At 41.5% G+C, this 19535-nt stretch overlaps 1 protein-coding gene across 1 annotated transcript in view; it reads right to left on the bottom strand.

Moving 5' to 3' along the window:
* TOP1 (DNA topoisomerase I) overlaps positions 1-19535 on the bottom strand; it is a 91965-nt gene that overhangs the window by 47746 nt on the left and 24684 nt on the right. The window contains exon 3 of the mRNA XM_048496442.1: positions 1359-1461. Coding sequence (XP_048352399.1) covers positions 1359-1461 — 103 coding nt within the window. The remainder of the gene's footprint in view (positions 1-1358; positions 1462-19535) is intronic.

Genomic DNA, 19535 nt, shown 5'->3' with positions numbered 1-19535 from the left:
ACGGAAAGCATTAAATATACTTAGGGTGATTTAACTGATCCAGTGAAATATGTAAAAATTCACCTACTCTACAGTTTTCATTGAGAGGTATCAGCACAGGAAATACACTCAATCACATCCTGAAGTACAAAAAGCGCACTTAAAGAAATGGTCAGGAATCACAGTACCATGTTTCTAGATTCACTGTGACACTGCAAAATACCAAACACTATTGCTATAGTTACAGAACTAAATTAAAACACCAGGCACTGTTCTTCCTGCTGCAAGCATCTCTCCTTATTCCCTTAAGGGGGAGGGGGGTGTCTGAATTGTCCTTTGATTATTTATGCATAGTCCCTGAGTGTGCAATACAAGGTGTTTCATATGTTGTCCTGGAACATAGAGAGAGACAGAGACAGAGTGAGAGACAGAGCGCATCTACTTGAGCACGGAGCTGCAGCATGTGGTGTTAAGCAAAGTCCAGCTTCACAACAATTTGAGCTTTCATTTTTTTAGACGTAGGTTTACAGCCTTTGTGATTCTAAAAGATACCCATAAAAGCATGTGGGTAACAGCAGAGGGGAGATAGACTAAGCCTTCTGGCAGTCACAGAGTTGATGGGTTTTCAGTTTCCTACATAGATCTACAACTAGTCAAAGCAGATTCAATTATGCCAAAGAAGAAAAATTATGCAAATTGTCTATATTTTAGACAGGTCCTGAGCTCTCAGCTTCTGTTAACACATAATCATAATAAGTACACAGTACACAATACCGGCTCAGAGGCATATGGGTAGGAAATGGCACCCAGATATGACAACTTCTCCCCCATCCCTGCATCAGCTGGCTTTCAAAAGCTCCAACTTGCCTGCACGGAGGCGGGGTCCCACCCTTGAGCCTCACCCCCTGGTCTGCATGGAGGTCAGGGGTGGTGGCACCGCTCCCCCTTCTTTTAGCAGACCCAGTTCCTGCCTTGTACTATCTTTTCCAGTTATGGTGATCATTTCAACAACATATCCGTGAGCCTTTACTAAATATGCAAATTGATTCCCTGCTCTGCCACTTGAGCTGTGGAGATTAGCCTGTGCACTCCAACACATGCCAGCTGGGTGACCTTGGGCTACTCACAGTTCTTTGGAGCTCTCTCAGCCCCACCCATCTCACAGGATGTTTGCTGGGGGGAGGGGGAAGGGAAAGGAGACTGTAAGCCCCTTTGAGTCTCCTTACAGGAGAGAAAGCAACCAGTAAAATGTGTAGCTGCTGAGCTGAGACATTCACAAGCTCTCCCCCATCACCTATGAACACCATAAAATTTAATATAATCATGGCATGCAAATACCTCTCATCATACATGGATTAAAATAACATTAAAGTTGTTACCTGTTACTGTGCTTGGATTTTTCTCGATCTTTCTCTTTGTCCTTCTTGTGCTCTTTGTGTCGATGTTCTCGGTCTTTGTGTTTATCTTTATGTTTGTGAGAATCTGAAAGCAGAAGGAGCCGGGAGAAGAAATGAAATTGAGAAATGACAGCAGTTTCCCACCAGCTGCTTCAAATTGGCTGCAACATCTACCCCAGGGCCAATACTGAATGTCATTTCAATGCAGCAGTATTTACACATGTGGCACCTTCCACCAGGCAGACCCATGAATGTTGCCTATTACTGGACCCAGAACCTTATTAGGAAGTGACTAGATTCAGTTCCCCCCTGCCTATTTATGAACTGGTGACTAGCTTCAGCAATTCTAAAACCACTGAGTAGCAAGGAACTAATACAATATGTAGCAGTCCTGTGATGGTTCGATCTGGATTGGAGCTCAAGACTTTTGAGCAGGGGTCCCCAAACTTTTTAAACAGGGGGCCAGTTCACTGTCCCTCAGACTGTTGGAGGGCCGGACTAAAAAAAACTATGAACAAATTCCTATGCACAAATTATTGTAAAATGTTTGATTTCACCTTTCAGCCTTTCTGTCATGGTCTATTTTTAGAACAGTGACCAAAGTATGTCAAGTACAGGGTGGGCTCCAAATATTGTTGGGGAGGCTGTGGAATACCTTCCCCTGTAAAAAAAAAAAAAAAGCAGAACTTTCCCAATGAAGCATTCCATCTAATCAGGTATCTTCCTGGGTTCTTTCCTCCCTAGCAGCCAGCGAGCGATTCGCCAGCCTGGCTGATGCCAATGGGAGTGAGGCGGAACAGAAAGCCTGAAAGCAACACATGGAGTAGCTGAGAGGGAAGGGCGAAGCAGGCATTGCCACATGAAAGGTTTCCAACTCTGGGTCAGAAAATTCATGGAGAATTGGGGGTGCCATCATGTAACTGCAATCAACAGCCATTGGGGCCGGTTCCTCCTCTCCCTCGAGCCCCCACTGCACATGAATGGAGCCATCGCCACCATGCCTGGCGGGCCGGATAAATGCCTTCAGGGGGCCACATTTGGCCCCCGGGCCGTAGTTTGGGGACCCCTGCTTTTGAGTCATAGTGTAATGTGTTTGCCATATCTGCTTTCCCTGGGAGTGGACAAGTTAGCTATTCCGTTGTACAGAGATTGTCACAAAAATGGTTAATCTGTCTGTCCACAGCAAAGCCAGCAACAAAGCATCTGCAAAAGTAAAAGGCATCCTGCTACTCCACTGAGCAAATTGCGAAGCTGTCCCTAAAGAGGTGTCCTTCAATTTAAATGGCTCTTCTTTACAGACTTCTTCCAGCTCTAAGGTTGATACATGCCAGCATTCTGGATCATAGCTGAAAAATTCAAAAGGATTCTTGTGTCCTGCTTTCCTCCACATATTTGGTTGGATCCAACCAGCTTTTTTCTGTGGTGACCAGCGGAGGTGGAGCTCCCCTTTGACCAAAAAGGCTGGACTACAGATAATAGGATTGGCCTGAATAAAAGCCATGTAGGATAGAGGCTGTAATATGGAGGGGAATTGGGGATGATTGAGTGAGAAAGTAGGCTGGATCCAACCCAACATTAACAGAGTACTGAAGAACAGTGCATTTTTACCTGAGCAAGTAGAAGTAATGTTTTTTCTAGTGTAAACAAGAGAAATACTGACATCGATAGCCAATGATGAAATAATCCTCCATCTCTTAAGTGAAAGATACCAGTATTGCCCCTGCCCTGGAATCTAATCTAAGAGATTAGTCTCGTGATGGACAGGAAAACATTCCCGGACACAGGCCTTACTTCTCCCATAAGCTGCTCTCTACATAGTGGCGTCCTTAGCTTCATGAAATGCATGACAATATTTGGCTGCAAGGTGCCTAACTAACCAGATCAGATGAGTCAATGGACCAACCTGTCAACCCAGAGTCAAATAGGGCACAACCTTTTACACAATGAACACTCAGTAGCAAACTGCCAGATCGGCCAGAAGTGATTTCACCAACAATATCTGGGTATACAATCTCTAGAAGACTAAAGCAAGATCAGATCAACCCACATGAAAGAGATGCTTTCTACTGTACTATGCTTCTCATTGATCTTAGAAGGATTCTTCAAGCTACTGCAGCCTTATTTACTACCAGAATTTTAATCTGAATTTTCTTCTTCCTAGCTCCTCCCACCAAATCTAAATATTTAATGTGGCACATGACACCTGGCTGTAACGCAAAACTAAACTACCACTCAATGCTGATAGTAATCAAGGGCAGCAGTTACGAAAAAGGAAGCCAGCACTTTGCAACATTACAGCAGAGGAAATCTCACACATGACCCAACAAGTGCTTACGGGTCAAGCAGCCCTCTCTGCATCTCTGCTTACTGAACTCTAAAGTGCCAACATTTCAGAAAAAATAAAAAATGATGTTAAGATCATAACTCAAACTCCCATCCACTGTTACCGCTGCCAGAAGTGCGAGAAGAGCAATTTACTAGGAAGTAGTGGTATAGACATGAAGTTCATATATCGCATTTGCATTCAGTCTCTCGGATCAATTAATATTACAAAAGCGAGTAAGAATCAACATACAGCCCTGAAGTGGAGCCGCTGATGCTGAGATCAGAGGTACTATATGATCAGCTTACTATAACATAAGTTTTATCAGGTTCATTTAGCAATGCAGTGGAGAGTGTGTCACTGGCATGTCAACAATACCCATAATCCCCAAATTCAGCACTGGTGGTAAAATACAGGCTTAGCTTCAACCAGCCCATTTCACGCAAGTATCGGTAACTTGTCTCTTAACATCTGACAGGCAACTCAGGTACAAAGTATCATAAGGTTGTTAAATCTGCCATGAAGAGGAACACATTTTTTAAAATTATTTTTTAAATTAATTTGACAGACATAGAAAAGAGATACAACCCAAAAGGAATTCAAAACAGATAGAAGCAGACCAAAAAAGAAACATAGTACATCTATCCAAAACTGCATTAATATAATCATAACATAATGGATCCCAGTGTGACATTCTAATATTATCACAGAAACCATCACGAAATCTTTAAATCACTGTCTTCTGTTCACCAGCTCCAAATCGCCTTTGCTGGTCAGTCTCCTATGGAGAGAAATGCATCTTAACGTGATGTGCCTCTGACGATGCCAGCCATAGATGTGAATGAAATGTTAGGAGCAAGAACTACCAGACCACGTCCACACAGCCCAGAAAATTCACAACAGACAGCAAGTAATCCAGCAGAACACCACAACCCACCACTCAGTCCCAGGAAAAAGTATGCCCAAGATTACAGGACCACATGGAATTATAGCAGGGAGGCTGCAGTGGAGCTCCACAAGAAGAAGAGGAAGAAGCGAGATCATTTGCCCCCTTCCCTCTCCTCCTAACCCTCATAGTTATTGCACTGAGCCAAGTCTTGTGACCTCTGGAATAAATTTCCTTAGGTATGGAAATGGGTCCTGGGGGAGGGAAATCTGGGAAGATTGGCAACCCTTGCACTGGACACAACCCACCATGTGAATCAGCAGTTAGCAAAAATCAGGCCAGATCAACTGTGATTTTCAAATGCCCAGAAAATGACATGACTGTGCAACTTCATGACCAATGTGGTGGTAAGGCACATCACTTTGATTTACCCACAGCAGGAGCTTCATGAACATGCATGTTGCTGCTGCAGCAATTATAGTCAAGTATCCTTTCAAACCAGCCTGGCAACAATACACAAACTACTTTTGCCGTAATAGGCTTCATATTAAATGGGCTTGCTGTCACATAAAGTTATATAAAAGCACAGATTGTATCAGGAATGAAACCTAGACCGTGACCAGTTAGAAGCCACTCAAGATCTTTAAAGCCACTTGCTTCAGGGAAAGAGATTATCTATGATCTCAGCTATAAAAATATTGTTTAGTAGTGGGTTTATAAACAAATCATTATCAGGGGAAGTTATTTAGACAGTTGTCTATACAAGCATAATGAAAAAAGTCAGGCTGCAGCAGCAAGGTTGAAGTGTATAGGAAAAGAATGGGAGGAATGTAATAAAGCATGCAGTGTTCAAATTTCCACACAAAGAAATAAATAATACAGATGGAGATATTCTGCATTTTAGAGGGTAATTCTATTACCTAGATAGCATCCAAGGACTGCAATTATATTTTGACACACAAAACTCACCCAATCAGGAGTTGATAAAAAAAAGCAAAGTTGGTAGGATGTAGAAGTCAACACCTCACAGTTATGGAACACATTTGCTCAAGCATAATAGCACACAAACTGGTATGTATGCACTTAAGTTACATACAAGGCCTGACAGATTCCACACTCCACAGTACCATTTCTCTTTCTTTCAGAACTTGAACACATTTCCCCTCTTTTTCTTCTGAGGGAAATGGTGAGCATTTTGCTACACCTGAATTGAATTTCACTGCCATGGGTCAAAAAAGTATTGCTTGGGCATAGGGGTCTGTTTGTTGGCTACCTGTTGGCCATACTTCTTCCACAACGTCTAACATAACAAAAGGCATGTGGAAAAGCTCCATGATCTTGTATTTGCGAATCACTACACCCAACCCTGTTTCCCAGTTTTCAGATCCCAGGAAAGTTCATTCTTGGAGCTGAGGGATGAGCAGGTTCTAACTGTTATGTGCAACAGGAGGCTGAAGTGGGGAATCACCCTCTCCTTCCTCCTCAGTCTAGTCCACAGAATCAAGAGCCCACTCTTTTCTCCTTCCAGCTCTCTGCGGAAAACAAAGTTGAACTAGTTGGACAAGAAAACATGCTTGTATTTTCAGGGACTAGCTTTGTACTCAGATCAAAGATCTCTTGGATGATTTAACAGAACAAAATAATATAAGCAGGGTACAGTGTACATGAAGTGCCCTCAAGTGGTAGCTGACTTACGGTAACCGGGGAGATTAACAGGGAAGAGAAGGTGGTTTGCGATTGCCTGACTCTGCGTAACAATCCTGGTGTTCCTTGGTCTCCCATCCAAGTACTAACCAGGTCTGAACTTGCTTAGCTTCTGAGATCTGACAAGGTCAGGCTAGCCTAGGCCATCATTGTCAGGGCAAACAGCATACTGTCCTCTTTGAATTGCGCACGATACTGTCCTGTAGCATTTTGTGACTGTACAGCTACTTCCTCAGAACACTAGACTCACTTTTGCAAGTGCATTCTGAAAGTGCTTGACCTTTTGCAATTTCACTTCATTGTTCCAAGGGACCAAGCTGATAGCCAATAGCAGTATCTGGAGACATACCTTACTTCCTTTAAACATCAGACACACATCTGCAATGGTTTTACAATTAAAAGATAAGGATTGATGCTGTATATGTCAGTCATCACATTTATGAAGCTTCATGATTAAAATGCCCTGACCAGGATAGCCCAGCAGGGTTGAGACTGGCAAGTACTTAGATGGGAGACCTCCAAGGATTATCTGGGGCATAAAGCAGAGGCAGGAAATGTTGGGGATAATGGGACTGCTGTGAACAAATGCTACCTGGGACGAGGGGGGTTGGCCAAGAAAATGGTGTCAGGAACCAAACCAAAACTTATTTTGAAGTTGACATCAGAATGTTTTGTTGTATGACAACAACAAGCATGCATGGAAAATTCTTGTCACTTTATGTTTATATGTAAACTTAAACCGGGGGATGAATTCATTTCTGAAGAGTTTATTTTCTATACAGGCCCCAAATTTCAATGGACCCTTTTAAAGCAATAAAGGAAGTATAAGAAATTGGAGAGACGCTGGGCTAATTTTTTTGTTGTGGTGAATACAAACAGCGTTACCCCAAATGCTTTTTAAACTAATACAACACATTGGCAATAGCTTTAAGAAAGTTATTTGAACTGTGAAAAAGTCAGGATTAGATCTTGAAGTAGCAATCATCAGAAAATTTGATCTTTACATTACAAAGCCCTGAAGGGTGAAAAACAAGTCTGGGTCCTAAATTTCTGAGCTGGTTTTCAAGTAAAAAACAATCTGTTGTCTGCATTAACACAACACTATTCTTTTAGAAGACAGAAAACGCTCCATTCCTTCTGGACAGAAAATTGGTGACTTTGCTGCTGATAAGGCCAACAACTGCAACCAATATCTGAAACCACAAAAAAGCTGTTTCCCAGTATCTGGAAGCTACCCCAAAAACATGCTTATTCGTACACTGAATTAGCTGCGGTGATCAATGCAACAGTCACCTCCACACTAGACAACTGTAGCATGCTCTACACCAGGGGTAGGGAACCTGCGGCTCTCCAGATGTTCAGGAACTACAATTCCCATCAGCCTCTGTCAGCATGGCCAATTGATCATGCTGGTAGGGGCTGATGGGAATTGTAGTTCCTGAACATCTGGAGAGCCGCAGGTTCCCTACCCCTGCTCTACACAGAGCTATCCTTGAGACTGCTCTGGAAACTGCAGCTGGTTCAGAATGCAGCTTCACGGGTCCTACCGTGACAACGTAGAGAGTGAAAAAATGTCTGACTGTCCACAGAGCCTTTTTGGCCATATGGGACTTGCGTCAATTCTGCAGTCCTATAAGGCGGAGATGTTCCCCCAGGCCTATGGGTGAAGATAGAAACAGTGTCCATCTTAGCCATCAGCCTTCCACTCCCCCCCTTTCCTTTTTCTCCTTTTGTTTTATTGCTTTATGATCTTCCTTTATTCATTTTGATTGCTCCCTTCCTCTGATTGGTTTGATGACTTATTGGCTTTGGGCCGACACTGAAATGACTGAAGTAACTTGAGTAAATCATTTTATGGTTTTATTACTGTAAATTTGACTTTGCCTGCCTGCCTTAACAGGGGATGGTGGGCTGGACATTTAACTAATTAATTAATTAATCACATGTAAACACTAATAATTAAAACATGGCTCTACCTCTTCCCTTCCTCCCCCCAACAAATCCTCACCATGCCCACTTAATTTTAATTATGGTTTGGTATTTATTTTTGTACCAGGATAACTTTAGTTAACACTCCCCATAATTAGCTTTCACAGAGAGATTCAAGACAGGTTCTAACTTATTTAAAGGCTAACTATGATTACATCAACTTAGATGCATCACTAAGCCATAGTCAATATTAATCAGGAAAGGGAGGAGGGCATTTGTGTGGGCAGGAAGAGGACTGAGAAAGAGGAAAACTCCTGGTCACATGACTATAGTTTTGGTGGTTACTCCAGTGCAGGGTCTGAGTCACAGACTTCTAAGGGAGAGAAGGAGGCCTGTGAGTAAAAGCAGAAAGCTTTGAAGTGAAACTGTGCCAGGAGCACCCTGAACTACAAAGCCAAGGTAAAAGGTGACATAGCAGTGCTGTGATCCAGGAAAGGTGAGGTAAATGCTAGCTGAGGACTTTTTCACCCGATCCTTGCAAGCAGCAGCTACTGAAGGAGGAGGAAGAGGAGGACGTCTCCTGCTGATGGTCAGAGGACTCTCTCCAGTCCCAATAGGGTGGTTCACCCATCAGTCACACACACACACACACACACACACACACACACACACACACACACACACACACACACTTACAGTATAAAAACACTTTTAAAATGTTTACCAATTTAACAGCAAAAACGCATCATTTATCATTCACTTAACAGATAAAACATTACTGACTAGCACATTTAGGGAATTTAAAAATATAAGTACCTTCATTTCCTAGAAGAACAATCGCAAAAGCATTGCAAATTTCTGTGCCCTATGCTATTACAGAACAGGTATCTTTTGTTCCTGCCATATGAAATGTAGGGAAAAAAATGTAAGTTGAAGTTTGAAAAAATCTGTAGTAAACAAAATAAATGATTATTTGGACAGAAGCTCTCTCACACAATTACAATTGGCAAGAAATTAGTTTTCCTCAACAACATCAAACAGGTAAGAATAGTTTATGGAGCTGCATTGATTCATATCAACTCTCTACAGATTCCTGCAAGCTGACCGTTATAAATGACCCGCAGTTGGCAAGCAGCATCTTTCGTAAAGGGAAGAAGTCACGTGTTCAACGCTTTCCATCAAGTCCTTGACACACAGTCTGAACACAGCACTTTTATATAGGAGTATATAATCTACATATATAATAAACTGTTGAATGATAGAATAAATTGTGGTCATACCTTCATTCTGCTGAAGGCATGAAGACTGAAAGAAAAAAAAGGTCCTCTACGGATCTGACCGAAACAACCAACCCCTATTTCGTTCTTACACAAGAATCCCCAACATTTCCAGTTTGTTTCCATGGCTAAGAATAAAATATAACAAAGAATCCAAATTGCTTTCAAAGCACACTGATGTTGAGAGATTTGGGCATAACAGTAGGTTTAAATAAGATCTTTTCTGTTTGCTTTCCAAGATATTACTGTTTAGTTTGACTATGTAGTTATCCCTTACTACCTTAATTAAAAAAAACTAGTACTGATTAGGTCTGTCAAGCTGGTTAGGTCATGCCTCCAACTGTTCAGACAGGGCTACCAATTTTTTTTTTTTTGCAGCTCTTCTGGACTGCAGGGGGCTTCCCTCTCCAGACATTGGCTCCACAATCCTAACTCCACATTCTAGCATTCTTCATCAATTTAGGGTGGGAATTTTGGAGGACTTCACCCCACTGAAGAGAAGACCCCTTCACAGTAAGTCCAACTTGTCTTCCTCCTTCCGTGGGGCTTTGTCACTTCAGAAACATGTTTGGAGAGGGGGAAATAAACTCTATTTTGTATCTCTCCTGAATTACATTTCACACCCACTCATCCCTTACTGTCCCTTCCCACTTGTTTGTAAGCATGGAAAGTCTACCTCTTATTGCGTAGTCAGGCTGAACCTCCTTTTTGATTGGGGTTTCTGTTCTGCTTGGTAGGTACAAATTGGCAGCCCTAGTTTTGGGGTCTGGAAAAAGACATTTTCACTTTCCTTCGGTAAGATCATCCCAAAGTGAAGGGTAACCACAGGAGCATCCATCATGGGCACATTTTAAACCTTCCATCGCCTTTTCAGACAGGGAATAGGAATTTTTGGCCCAAATCAGTACTGTTGCCAGGTGAATCCCATTCCCCTTTTACAGCCTTGTCAAAACGTTCAGGAAATGGCTACCTGTGATATGGGCTTTATTGGCTGTTGGAACGTTTTGTCATCCAGCTAGGCAGATGGTGTATTCTTGGAAGCATCAGACTCTTTAAGTTGATATTTAAGATGCAATGGCTTTTCTCAGCAGTTGTGAAAAACATTCTGCAGGAAACAATCTGGATGACTGATGCTGGGATTCCTCCTCATCTTCTGACCAACCTCTGTCCTCCTTTTCAGAAGAAACTGACTCAGATCAAATGGAGAAGGCATGCTCAACTTCTGCTAGTTCAAAGTACTTGGTCTTTTTCAGCACCTTCTTGTACTTTCTGGGGGAAGAGGCTACATGTGCTCACTCTGAGTTTTCCTATTTGCTTGGATCAGGGGAAGCTGGTCGGTAGGGTTGTTTAAGCAGCAAAACCTCTGCATCAGCTTCACTGGCTGCTGCCGTGACATTATTCTCTGGGATAGGGTGGGATAAAAATATGCTAAAATAAATAAATAAATATCTGGCGGGGGCTGGTGGGAGCAGTTTCCCAGCATCCAGCTGCATTCGCTGCTTGAGACAGACCGGGTAGTAAATCTGCCATCTACCCCGCTTGCAGAGCTTGTGGACCCCATAAGATCTGAGGCAGAGCCCAGGGATGCATCATCCACTCACTGGACTGAACAGGAAAAGGTGGTGTACAAGATGGCGCTGCTGCCATTTTGTGTAGTTCCGATGTTGCCGCTGTACCCAGGGGAAGAGGTTTCCTGCCCAAATTGGAAGCCGCTGAGCAGGGGCTCTGAAAAGGCCCAATCCTGTTCCTTCCACCATCTCCGATGCAATGTTCAATGGGAAAGGGTGGGGGAATAGACACTCTCACCGGTTTGTTCTTTTTCAAATACAGTCATTCTGGAGGCTCTCCCAGCCCTTGGAGGTCACTGGACACATCCAGAGGTCCAGACTGCAAGTTTGCAGGTCTTAAGGGTAAACCCCTTGGTTTGGATTTTCCTGCCTACATAGCCTTGGTGAGGCACAAGGAAGGGGCTACTTTCTGGCTTGCTTCAGGACTCATCCCTAAAAGCCTCTTTCTGCTTTTTCAGGCCAATAGAAGATGGTTTGACTTGCCTTTCCTTGAGGTAAGTAATAAAAAACCACCTCTCTAAATGGTGTTTCTCACCAATTTGATCAGTGGAGCTATGGCAACAGTTTCCTGACTGAACGCAGGGCTTTTGAAACTGGAGAGGGAAGCTCCTTACAGTCCAGAAGAGCTGCAAAAAATTGCATAGGCCTGCCTGAACAGCTGGAGGCACGACCTAACCAGCTTGGATGATGAAGCCCCTCTGAAGGAAAAGTTCTCTTCCTTGTTCCAGCTGCGGAATCCCTCTTGAAGAATGCAACTTTAAGACCAAATAACCTAAAATAAATACTACACAGTGGCAAATGTTCCAGTATTGAATAAAGTGCTTGAGGGCGTAAAATGTCACTGAGATTTTTTAGGGACCAAATCCTATTTGAGTTAGGATTGTTTAAGCTGTTTCTTAACATACTGCAGGCTTTTGAGGGGCTAAGAGTCTTGAGAAGCACACATGAGGTATATCTACAGATACCTTTTTTTACATTACAATTAGCCCAACTGGAGTTTGAAAACTAGTCTTTATCAGGCTTACACAAATAGTAAATTGAGTAATTATACTATGGTTTTTCTAAATAAGTCCATCAAGAATGAATAGTTGGGCATGGTTCAATTAAATATTGAGATTACCTGGTAAAGAACAGGTAATAAATGTAAATAGAAGTACTGACAATTTATCTGTCCTATTGATATTTTAACTTTTTATGTATTGTGCTTATGATATTTAACGTATCTTTTATAAAGGAACAGTTATATCATTTTTTAGGTTTTAATCTATTTTAACTATTTTTAATCGTATATCAACTTGTTACTTGCTCCAAGACCCGTTGTCGTGGTGGCCAGGTGGGATAAAAATCTGAAATATACATGTAATAAATAAATAAATTGCCATCCTCAGGACACCTTCCTAGTGCAATTCTGCTGTAAGATGAGGTACCTGGGAATTGACACAACATAACTGTGCTAGTGTTTATGTAACATTTTGAATCACAGATTTCTTAAATCACAAATGTTTCTGGATACAACAGAAAGAGCTTTCATTAGGACTTGCCATTTCTGCAGAATTGTGCCAATATCTTTATACACCCATGGAACATTAAGAAAGCTGACTAGTATACTAAATTTCCCAACAGAGATCTTGTTCTAGGCTTCACTTTCCCAAACACGAATAGCAATGATTACATGGGAGATTGCAACATACAGTGGATCAAGAGCAACTACCAATTTTAATGGGATGTAACTCTCAGATGTAATTAATATTTGCCAACATTGTTCTCAAGAGGGAGGGCTGTACTAGAATTAGAACTATATTAGAGCTCGATTTGCTGAACAACACAGCCTCACAGAACTTCCAGTGTGTTCAAAAGTGTTATATAAATACTAGCAGCCCAATCCTATGGGGAAGGGTAAATGGGCTGATGGTGGCAGTGTGGGGCCGTGCCAGCACATTTCCCCCCTCTGCCAGTATAAGGGGCATTCTTGCCAGTGCAGGAGGCAAAGGTACTGGCAACCAGGTGCCCCTCAGCTCCATTATGGTGAAACCTGGAAGTCAGTGCCAGCATGGAGAAATACTGACTTCTGATTGGATAACAGTGTAGGGGAGGGGCCAGCCGGGGCATTCCCAGCAGCGGAGCTGACTTTAGTCAGCCAAAACATTAGACTTACGCCATCCTTTTGGGGAACATAACTCTTTAACCCTGTGGAGGGCTTTGAGGAGTCTGATTTTTTTTCCTTTTAGCTGCCTCCCTGCACCTTCTGGAAACCCTCCAGAGGGAGCATGATAGCGGTACTGTCCCCAACCTCCTCAAGCTTTGGATTGGGCCGCCCGTAGTATTCATCTGATGATAGAATAATCTATCTAACAGCCAGTGATAAGGGTGGAAACTTTTCTACTTCTGAACATACACTGTTTTATAAAATTAGAATAAATGCAATAAGTCGAATGGAATAGTAACTAGGCATCCCTCCCACCTTGGGACAATCTCTGCATCATAATACACTTCACACCAGCACATCTAATGACAAGGATAAACATGTTGAATTGCCAACAGTAGTGATGAAATAGTTTGTTACTCCTGAGTTCATAGCATCACACCTGAACTGGGGACTATAGTCTGTACTTGTCCTATGAACCAGGATTTTAAACTGGGGGCAAACCACTGTTTAGGATCCTTGTTTTAACAGCAAATGTAAACTACAGTCTGCTAGTTTAGTCAGAATGGGAAATAATTCTCTCAATGCACAAGAAGTGAGTGAGGGAGAACTGAGACTATGGAGTCCTGAGAATTTCTCAGGATCATTTGCATTGTGGTAGATATATATCAGAGGCCATTTTGAATAGCAGATTTCTTCTACTTCTTACCAGGAATAAGTTGTCAATCAGATTGATTAGGGGCTAACGAGGTAATTAATAGTTTCATGTACCAAGTAACCAGCATATGTTGGTTGGACACAAGTTTGTGACATTATTATTATTATTATTATTATTATTATTATTATTTATTTATTTATTTATTTATTTATTTATTTATTTAATTTGTATACCGCCCGATCCCCGAAGCACTGCTAAAAAAAAGGCCCGGGGGAAAAAATGACAGAGCCCCCCCCCCCGGATTTTCAGTAGACAAGTTAAGGAATTTGGGGAAACACCCCCCAAAGCTATGCTTTTCTTTGTAATGGGAAGAATGCTTTTAAACATAATTTTACTTATTCAAAATGTACAGCATGGAAATCAGAAGGCTTCCCCCCCTGTCCAAGTTTCCCACTGGAAATTTTGGCAAGCACTGGGGAAAAGAAAACTCACATGAATATTTTTTCCCTTTTGAAATGATTGTAATGTGCTGAGATACATGCAGTAACAGCACTTCACAGCTCTCTCATTCTAGCACTGGTAAATTCAATATTTGCTTGCAGGCATTTATACTTTAAAATTCCATAAATCTGCCAATTAATACAATTTCATATTTTAACTATGTTACACATGATGCATTCTATGGTATTAAAGCAGCATGATGGGTTTTGGTTTGATGGGGAAGTTAAATACTGCATAGATTTCAATCTTCCCACAATATGTCTGGGGTTTTCCTCCCCAACTTCCCCATAAGGAAAAAAAACCCTTTTCCTGCCATGGTTTCAGAGTTGCTGGAAATTTCACATATCTACTGACAACAATGGGAGACTTAATCTTGATTATAAGGGTAAAACAGCCCCATTTCCTGCCCTAAGGATGGAGAGATGCGTAGAATTAAACATTCACTCCCTCTGACTGAACTCCAGACTGGGCACGAGGAACTAGGGGGAAAAGCTTGATTTCTGAGATTATCAGCATCAAAAGATTTCCAGAATTACAGCACAAAATTTAAATGGCCAACCAAGAAATGCAACTGGATCAAGTTGATTGCCTCGCCTGAATCACCTGTACAGACAAAAAAAGCAAGAAACAAAATATCACCTTGTCACTCACAGCTTCTTTTTTTAAACAGATATTTCTTCAAGTGAAGCTTAGTGTTCTAGAGGTCTTGCTTCAGATTCCGCCTTACAATCCATTCTGCATCTTTCCTCATACCCTTCATTTTGAGGGAGAGCAGGAGTCAAACAGGAGTTCAGACTTCAAAACCAAGATTTGTGTCCTACATACACACTACGTTACATTCCATTCTCAACGCTCATGAAAGACGCCGCACTACATCTTTTGTTCCACATTTTCCCTCGCTCTTCTCTGAAAACGAATAGGGGATCAAGCGGGTGCTCAAACTGGAATCACAGAGAAGTGTTCCGAACACTCACAGCAGCTTTCATTCCAGCGACTCAATCTTCGTGGTATCACACTGTGCCGGATTTTACTTTTCCCCTATCCTCTCGGAAACCAGGCATGGAATTGAGTAGATAGTAAAACTTTAAAAAGTAAAATGTAATGCTGCATATATGTACCAAATCACATTCCGGCATCTAAATGTTCAGCTGAGCTATCACGTATCAGACACATGGAATACCAAGCTGTTTACTCATAGAGAGTTTCTATTCAGGCTCCCCATCCAAGGGCAGGGGGGAAGCTGAGGGTGGCAATAGAAAGTATTTCTGCTATCAGATGCCAAGACATGACACTCATCACACAGAAAACCCACCTTACTGCCTAATGTGGCCATTTCATGTTATGTACCTTTACACTCCACAAGGAGGTAGAGCAACCATGGCTCCCTGACAAATGTGCCCACATGGCACAGCAGTTTTGCAATATTTGTTCATCACTGTCTCTCTTTATATTTTTAGCATGAATTTTAAAATGCAGTATGAGAAATGGCACATTTACTTCTGGTTAACAGCCTTTGGTCAACAGAGTAACATACTGCCAAGGATTTGTTCTGTCAAAACTTGAAGGATTGGGTCCAAAGTACACCCAACAGAGATCTACATGAAATTGTTTCTACCCACCATACCCCTTCCCCAAAATAGTGTCCTGTCCCATTCTCATTGCACTGTTTATTGGCTGTCCCAACCTATTGATTGCATTTGACTTGCACTATGTAATCTATCTTGAGTCTCCACAAGAAAGATCAGAAATCATGTTAAAAAATCAACAGAATTATAGTCTCTTGACAAAATTAATAAGAAATTAGCACAGATCATTATTTTTATTTTGGTTGTATAGTATGTTAACAGAAAAAGTTAAATTTATGTTGTCAGATTATTGTCTGACTAAGAAATTATATCATACCTATCCTAAATGAACTCCACTGTTTGCTGATTTGCTTCAAAGAACTGGTTCTTAATCTGAAAGGCCTAAATAGCTTAGCGACTGCAGAATCTGAAGGACCACCTTTAGTGTGATGTAGTGGTTAAGAGCAGGTGGAGTCTAATCTGAAGAACTGGGTTTGATTCCCCACTCCTCCACAGGAGCAGCAGACTCTTATCAGGTGAACGAGAAAACAGCAGAATGAATTAAAATATTAGTTTGTTTTTGTGTATTTTGATATAGTGTGTATTTGATAAATTGATTCATTTTAAATGTATGCGCAAACCTACAATGGATTAGAATTCCATAATGAGACAGAAGGAAGTAATGGGTGCATGATGTTTAGTCATTTGTGTTTTAATTTTTCCTGGGCTTTTTTGGTCGTTTTTATTTCTCTTCTGTACTAATGTAATTGGGGATGTGGGAGTGTTTAGTGGTATATGAATTTTTTTCTTTTTTATGTTTGAGAAAATAAACATTTATTTAAAAAAAATTGAGGATTTAGCCCACTATTTTTTTTCTTTGTTCAACATGCAATACTATTAGATTTAGGCTGAACTAGGCTGCTCCTCACTCCCTTGGAGCAGATGAGGAACACACTGGATTCTCATTGGCAGATATATATCCCTCCATTACATACAGTGTTGCCTTTTTCGTGTTTCTATTGATCAAACCGAGAAAGAGGTATATGCGTCCCAAACTTTCAAAACAGATATGGTAGCAGTTTTTGCTGTAAGGTTTTTTTATGTTTTGTATCTTAATTTCTTTACAATCTTGTAATCGTATATTGTTGCATTTTCCTTTATTTTAGCGGCATTAAGGTTTGCAACTACAACATCTAATGAACTACTCACTACAGATCCAGCAAACACATGCACCACAAAGCATACAACTCTGCACACGCAACCCAATGCTCTCGTGACAGTTTGTCCAACGCTCTTAAAACACTGCTGTAATTAAGGCAATCAGTGACATTTTACTGATCAGCCACAGTCTGTGGCCAGGTGGATCATAAGGCATGTTGCACTGACTAGGAGCAACTGCAAGAAGGAGCCCAACTGTTTCTGCAGCATTAGAAAATGAAACCTTAACGGACTTCTCAGTAGTCATTTCCAGGGTGATGGTTAAGGAGCAAGACGAGAGCAGGAAGAAAAATGCTCTGACACTAAACACAGCAGTAGACACCTGAGCCTTTTCAATACTGCCAAGGTGTTAGTCACACCACAAAATGCCACCTGAAGCACCTTCAGAATAAATAATAGGGTAGTGGGGCTGGGAGAGAAGAGAAGCCCTTCTGCAGGAACGTTCTGCACACAAGATTAGATCTTTGAAATGCTCTGGAAGGAGGGAGACAGTAGCAAGTGGGCAGAATAAAAGGGACACAGATTGCATTGATCTGGGCAAATCTCATTCTGGGACTGAGCAAGAAAAAATCCACCCTAGTGCACATTTTTTAAAAAGAGCAACTCCTAGAGAAAGCACCGGAAATATGAATAAAACAGTTGAGTTCTTTCATGCAGCCTTAAAAGATGATGGTACGATGACAAGAAGGTGCCCCATCAAAGCCACTAGCCCTCAGATACAATTTATCTTTCCCATTTTTATCTCATGAACACAGAAAAGAGTATTTCCACTGAGTATTTCCATTCAATGATCACAAACCTATCTAAGCAGATTGCCCTCTGCTGCTTTCAAACCCACCGAAGACAAGCCTTGGCCTATTTTACACTAGTTCCTTAAACAATGGATGAGAAATACTTCATTCCCTAACTGAAAGCTGAACACTTCCTTTGATAACACTCAAAATATAGAAGAAATGCCCATCATCAGAGAGGGCCACCTTGCTTCTCCCACTCTTCTGTGGAAACAACGGTTCTTTGCAGTCTCTCTGTGCTGGAGTGTCTAAAAGGATCCTTTTATTCCAGTGCAGGGATGTAACAGGACTGCCACCCTCCTGCAGAGACTACTGGGAAAGAGGCAAGGGCAGATCAACTAATCATAAACAGGTGTATCAGGGAGCCTCCTCCATGGGGGTCCTTTGAACTCAGAGGAGCTGCGAGTAACCCAGTTATCCTCAGGCCTCACTAGCAGCTCTCCCATGGCACGCACATAGTTTGCAAACTATATTATTGCTACCACCATGATTGTAGGTTGAAGAAAAACTCTCTTCTATTTGACAGAGTACACAAATAAATCCACTGCTGAGCTAGAAGCCTACAGACATCTTTGATAAGGATCTAGAGGAGTTTAAAAAGCAAAGTTACAACATTTGCGCTGCGGCTATCACTTACCGAGTCACAGAACAGTGGGTATCTGTAATCTACAGATTGCAAGCTGCGTGGTCTTACAAATATCGCCAATTAAAAAGTAATAATAATAATAGTAATAATAATAATAATAAGGGAACAACATTGGGTAGGTAAGCTAAGAAGATTTTTGACATCTTTCTCCTCCTGTGGGTCATCAACATTTGATAGACACCAACAGCTTGTTAAAAACAAACCTCTTCCTTTTACTGAGCATTTATATAGCAGTTTAAAGTGTTCAAACACAGCGTATAAGTTCTCAAAAATCCTTATAACACCACCATAAAAGCTAGATATGTCAGTATCCTCCAGCAGCTTTGGAGGCTGAGAAATAGTATCTTGAATAAAGCTACCCTAAGCACAGCTATAAACATATCTAATAAACCCCAGATGGTCATTTTAAAAGGTAGGGGTCAGGAACCTATTACAATTCAGGACCTAAATGACAGAAAATCCACCAAGAGCAAATATAAGTAAGTCTATTTGCATAACTGAAACTATACAACAAAGCATTATTAGATTCGTAAAGTTTCCACAGTGCAAACACAGGTTGTTGCGAGACCCTTAGAAAGCGGCACGAACAAGCAATGAATATTCACAGGAGTACTCTGAGTGAATGATTTAGTACACTGGCATAAATCTATATGTGTCTTACACTCAGATAATTGGCAGTTGTTCACCTGGATAATTCATAAAAAAAAGTTAGTCACCATTCTCCTGGCATTCTAGCATCCTACCTACCTCTGTGACATACATAAAGATTTGATTTTCTGTTTTAAGTAGCCATATTTGATTCTCTACTCTAGAATCATAGGTTTCCAGCCCAGTTTTAAGGAAAAGTAGCATGATGACCAAGAGTCTGGGGGGAGGGGGGGGAAGAGCTCAAACCTTTCTCTCCCCCACCATTTTCCCACCACATCTCCCCACCTCAAGCTGCCTCATTC

Source organism: Sphaerodactylus townsendi, linkage group LG05 (genome assembly GCF_021028975.2).
Source record: "Sphaerodactylus townsendi isolate TG3544 linkage group LG05, MPM_Stown_v2.3, whole genome shotgun sequence".
NCBI lineage: Eukaryota > Metazoa > Chordata > Lepidosauria > Squamata > Sphaerodactylidae > Sphaerodactylus > Sphaerodactylus townsendi.
The sequence above is the reverse complement of the archived record's forward strand: the minus strand, read 5'-3'. Positions and strand labels throughout refer to the sequence as shown.